We start from the raw sequence: 5740 nt of genomic DNA, 5'->3' as shown, positions 1-5740 counted from the left end.
TATAAATATATTTTTTTTAAAGATATATATTTTTGAATTTTTTTCATAAAGTTGTAAATTTTGTTTCTAGTTTTATATGTGGTGAAATAAAGTACATTAAGAAATGAAATGATAAAATAAAAAAAATCTAGAAAAGATATTTTCGTTTTTTTAGTATAAAAATGTATTATTCTAAATTATGTATGAATTACATAGTACATAAGAAAAAATGAAGAAAAAAAAATTATACTGTTATTTTGATATTTTTCCATAGTGCAAAATATAGTAATGTATATAAATATAAATATAAATATAAATATATATATATATATATATATATATATATATATATATATATATATATATATTTATATATATATTATTTATTATGTTGGTAGTAAAGTGTTTGTTAAAAATGTTAAAATTCTTATTATATATGTAATAATCTTGATTTATAAAATAAGAATATTACATATAGTTATATAAAAGAATTACGAATATACACCATGTGTATATGTTTAGGGTGTATTGGAAAATATAAAATGTCTTGTAAGGTTATGATTGTATCTATATCAGATGGTGTAAATATATTATCAACATGTGTACTATCTATACATATATTTTTTGAAAATATATATAAGTTTTTTTTTTTTTTTTTTTTTTTTTTTTTTTTTTTTTGGTCCTTTTAATTTCTCCTTAAAAACTTCCAACTGTTCATAAGGATATGTCATAGAATAAATTTCAATACTGCGTATTTTTCCAGTATGTGTTTTTGCATTTCTTGGATTTATCATAATAATCCATTCACTGATTTCATAAGTATACTAAAAAAAAAATATATATATATATATAGTGATTAAGGGAAATATGTGTTAATGAAAAGGGATGCCCACATATAAATATAAATAAATAAAAATATATATATATATATATATATTTACATATTTATATATTTATTATATTTTACCGCTTTTTCCTTATCCTTGTTGGCATTGGATCTCAATTCATGGAAGTTAATCTTACAAAAGTTGTAGAATATAATATTTGGTTTATTATAAATATGCATGTCAGTAAATAAGAAAGAATTTATATTTGTATTTTTTAATTAATATATAGTGACCCTTATGTTTTGTTTTATACCTGTTTGTTCTTGCTGAAACCTTGGGGTATGCCATCCATATTGTTAATGTCTTTTAATCTTCTATATGATAATATAGATTTCCAAGAAAAGGTACTTATAAGAATATATACGATGAATATTATCTTCATTATTATAAATATATGGATTGAAAAAAATATTAATTAAATGTACCCCAAATTATAAATGGTATAATATATATTTTATATGTGCAGTATTTATAAGGTGTTGCTTTCTTAATATGGATATATAAAGTAGCAAAAATTATTTTCTTCTTTTTATCCTTCTATGTTTTAAAAATATTATTTATTGTATTATATATATATATATATATATATATATAACCAAGTAATATCAGTTCTTTTCTCTATAGGGATATTTCTTACAAATAGTTATTCCTGTCAATGAATATAGCATACATTTGAGTAACACATAATATATATATATATTTAATTTTTAATTTAATTGTTTTTTATTAAATAATAAATTTGTAACGTTTTTAATATATGGTGTATATACAATATGACATAAAAAAAAAAAAAAAAAAAAAAAAATATATATTAAAATAAAATATATTAAAATAAAAGCTATATTCCAAATTAAAATGTTAAGCTATTAAAACATGAAAATATTAAATTAAAAAATAAATAAATATAAGTTATTTTATGTCTTTACAAAAAATGACACATATGATAATATAATATTATTTTATACAATAAAAGTTACAAAAAAATAAAAAAAATAAATATATACATATATACACATATATATATATATATATATATATAATTACTAAATTTTATATCAAATTGGGGGAAGATAGTCTGAGTCATCTACAACTATTCTATATAAGTAAGAATTGTATTTAGCATAATTTTGTATTTTATTAATTAAAATTTGTCCATACATTCTATTACATGCTAAAAGATAATTTTCACTTTTTATCCACGTCGATATAACAATATATTTACTAATATCGTTAATGTTATCGATTCGTTTAATAATTTTTGTATATAGATAACCTGGTTGTTTTTGATAAAACCTACATAAATCTTTTAATCTCTCTTCAAAAACATTACTATGTTTTTCATTTACCTCTAGAAATGTTAAATAAGCATATTTATTTTGTTTAAAAATAGGGAAGAGGTCATATACTGTATCCATATCAGGGTTAGAAAAACTATAAGCAAAAGTGCCTCCAATCAAAAAGCATACAAATCTGTTGTATGTCCTTATACGAAAGGCATTATCGAATATTTTACCTATCATATTTTTTTTTTTTCCTTTTTATTTTATTATATTATATATGATTTTTTTTTTTTTTTAATCCTTCTAATTGTATTAAAATATAATATACATAGATATGTTTATATATATCTATGTATATTTTATATTTTTTTTTTTTTTTTTTTTTTTTTTTTTTTTTTTTTTGCTCCTTAAAGATTCGTTTGATTACGTCCGAATGATATTGTCATTATAATAATGAATAAAATATATATATATATATATATATATATATTTTTATAACATTTATGTGATGCTTTATTGCTTCTTTCTTCCTATGTATTTGGTATAATATCTCTCGATTATTTTTAGGTTCACACTTAAATAGTTATATATAAATATACATTACGCTAAAAAAAAAATAAAAAATAAATAAAAGAAAATTATATAAAATAAAATATAATAAAATAAAAAATTTTTAATAATTACATATGTTAATATCTTTAAAAGGATAATAGATAAAATATATATATATATATATTAATATTATGTAACTATTTAATTAAAAAAGAAAAAAAAAAGGCATATACATATATTTTATATATGTATATTTTAAATATATAGCATATATTAATATAGAATATATAACAACGATAAAGTATGTGTATTATTTTATAACTGTTTCATAGTTTTCGAAGAGAAAATAAAATATAATATACAATACATTATTTATATTAATATTTATATTTATATAATATGCATACATTTTTTTTTGTTTCATGATTTTTTGGTGACCTATATGACAAGTGAATAAATAAATTTTTTTATAAATACATTCTTTAATTTTGATTTTATTGGTATTTATTTTATATTTTTTTATTTATAACGAATAATTTATATCCAATGTTATTGCCATAAATAGAAACATATTTAAAATATATATAATATATATATATATATATATATATATATATATAAGTTTTTCTTTTTTCTATAAGAGTTTATTAACTTAAATGAGGGACCAACCAAAATAAAATGATAACAAGTATTAATCCTTAAATATATAAACTGTATATATATATATATATAATTATATGTATGTATTAATATGAAATAAAATATTATATATAATTCTTTAAAACATATTTTTGTGATTTTTCTAGAGTTTTCAATTTTAAATAAAAGCAAAATTTTTAATACAATTTTGTATAATACAATACGACAAAATAATATTTTTTTTAACAATGGAAAGTTTTTTACAACGCAGAATGTAGACGAAATGTAAGTGTTATTCGTGATAAAAAATATGTGGCGATCATATATTTGTATATGGATATGATCATATGATAATATGATTATATGTTTATATGATTATATGTTTATATGATTATATATTTATATTTTTCATTTTTTTCCTTTCCTTTTTCTTTCTCTTTCTCTTTTTTTTTTTTTTTTTTTTTTTTTTGGTATAGCGATGTAACGTTTATAAATCAAGATAATTATGAAAAGACTGTAAAGGCTAAAATAGGAGATAGTATTTTAAAGGTGGCTCATGATAATCATATAAATATAGAGGGTAAATGAAATTAAAGTATATTTTACATATTGCATAATAATATAATATATATATATATATGTTTATATTTATTTATTTATTTTTGTAAAGGAGCTTGTGAAGGATTTTGCGCTTGCTCTACCTGTCATGTAATAATTGATGAAAAATTTCACGATTTATTACCAGAACCTTTGGACAATGAAATAGATATGTTGGAACTTGCACCTTGTATAACAGAGACGTATGAATATAAAATATATATTGTAGTCACAATTTAAATGTGTATATTATAATGTTGTATGATACATCACTATATATATATATATATATATATATATATATATATATGTATATGTATATTTTTTTTTTTTCCAGATCCAGATTAGGATGTCAAATAAAACTAAGTAAAGAGTTGGATGGTATGAAAATACAATTACCCCCAATGACAAGAAATTTTTATGTGGATGGACACGTACCCACCCCCCATTAATGTTTTCTTTTTTTCGTGAAAAATAAAAACATATTCAATAAATAAATATATACATATATATATATGTATATAGGGGACAAAAAAAAAAAAAATATATAATAATAAAATAAAATATGTAATATGGATGAAATGTATGTAAAGGATAAAATAAATATTAGTCATATATACATATATATATATATGTATATATTTATGTGTATATTTTTTATTATTCAAGGTTTAACCACTATTTTTCATAATTTATTAAAATGAATATAAAATAAATATTATATATATATATATATATATATATATATATATATATATAATAAGTGGACAATGTTTAATAAATTTTTTTTAAGTAAATATATATAAATTTTCTTCTTTTTTTTTTTTTTTTTCACCCATATAAATATAACTTCTATTTTAAATCATCTCAAGTACTTTTTAAAATTTTGTTTTCTATATATTTATTTTCATAAAAACGAGAAAAAAAAAAGAAATAAAAATAATAATATTTTTTTATGGATATTAAATATATAAAGGATATATAATTATGAATAAATACAATGTGTTTAATTTTTTAATATGATATGTATAAATAATTACACTTGTATATATTAATTTATATTTATTATTTTTTTTTTTTCTTTTACCCATTATGTTCCTTAAACATTTTCATTTGTTCCTCAAGCTGGGAAAATAAATAAGTAAATATATACATATATATTATATATATATATATTTTTCTATTATATTTGGGTTCATATTTATTCATATTTTACCTCATATATTTTAGACAAGGCAATGTCGATTTGTTCTTCTTCATTTAAAGGTCTATTAGTTGAATTGTCTTCATTGTATATATTATCATTCTATGATATATAAAAATACAGTAATTCGGAATATTATATATTTTTTATTTTTACATGTAATTTAAATTGGGGTACAATATGTATACAATTATATCTCTTCATAATAAATATAAATATATATATATATATATATATTTATTTATTTATTTATTACTATAAGGGATTTGTTTAGATCATCCGAATCTACTGTGATATAATAAATAAATATAATGTGTTTTTTTTATATTTCATTATATATATTTTTTTTTTTTTTTTTTAAATAATATACAAACCTTCTTCTATATTTGTAATGGTTATATATGGAACTGGTTCGCTATATTGTTTTTCTTCTTCATATTCATCATCCCATATTTGTAAATCATGATGATCCTTTTTATGTGGAAATTTTATTTGTATATCTAATTCTTTATCATATTCATTTTCTATAGAAGCATAAATGAAAATGAATATAAATACATACATATGTATATTCTCGTTATTTTATTATTATCACGATATTC

At 17.8% G+C, this 5740-nt stretch overlaps 4 protein-coding genes across 4 annotated transcripts in view; 1 reads left to right on the top strand and 3 right to left on the bottom strand.

Annotated features, from left to right (window-relative positions):
• Nucleotides 1-584: 584 nt before the first annotated feature.
• On the bottom strand, nucleotides 585-1248 carry PRSY57_1214100 (hypothetical protein; the record flags this gene model as incomplete). The annotated part of the gene is made up of 3 exons (XM_012908568.2): nucleotides 585-803; nucleotides 947-997; nucleotides 1120-1248. The coding sequence occupies 3 exons, from the start codon at nucleotides 1246-1248 to the stop codon at nucleotides 585-587; spliced, it is 399 nt and encodes a 132-aa protein (XP_012764022.2).
• A 673-nt stretch (nucleotides 1249-1921) lies between these two features.
• Nucleotides 1922-2386, bottom strand: PRSY57_1214000 (hypothetical protein; the record flags this gene model as incomplete). Its single annotated transcript, XM_012908567.2, has 1 exon — nucleotides 1922-2386. The coding sequence occupies one exon, from the start codon at nucleotides 2384-2386 to the stop codon at nucleotides 1922-1924; it is 465 nt and encodes a 154-aa protein (XP_012764021.1).
• A 990-nt stretch (nucleotides 2387-3376) lies between these two features.
• On the top strand, nucleotides 3377-4386 carry PRSY57_1213900 (adrenodoxin-type ferredoxin, putative; the record flags this gene model as incomplete). The annotated part of the gene is made up of 5 exons (XM_012908566.2): nucleotides 3377-3386; nucleotides 3505-3622; nucleotides 3814-3917; nucleotides 4008-4137; nucleotides 4272-4386. 5 exons carry the CDS (start codon nucleotides 3377-3379, stop codon nucleotides 4384-4386), a joined length of 477 nt encoding a protein of 158 aa, XP_012764020.2.
• A 410-nt stretch (nucleotides 4387-4796) lies between these two features.
• PRSY57_1213800 (hypothetical protein) overlaps nucleotides 4797-5740 on the bottom strand; it is a gene marked incomplete at both ends in the record, with an annotated part of 1198 nt that continues 254 nt past the window's right edge. Inside the window, 5 exons of the mRNA XM_020115041.1 lie at nucleotides 4797-4827; nucleotides 5022-5059; nucleotides 5151-5240; nucleotides 5395-5423; nucleotides 5513-5662. Coding sequence (XP_019970194.1) covers nucleotides 4797-4827; nucleotides 5022-5059; nucleotides 5151-5240; nucleotides 5395-5423; nucleotides 5513-5662 — 338 coding nt within the window. Of the gene's footprint in view, nucleotides 4828-5021; nucleotides 5060-5150; nucleotides 5241-5394; nucleotides 5424-5512 lie in introns of the transcript that reaches the window.

The sequence above is a fragment of the Plasmodium reichenowi genome, chromosome 12, assembly GCF_001601855.1.
Source record: "Plasmodium reichenowi strain SY57 chromosome 12, whole genome shotgun sequence".
NCBI classification, from domain to species: Eukaryota; Apicomplexa; class Aconoidasida; order Haemosporida; family Plasmodiidae; genus Plasmodium; species Plasmodium reichenowi.
The sequence above is the reverse complement of the archived record's forward strand: the minus strand, read 5'-3'. Positions and strand labels throughout refer to the sequence as shown.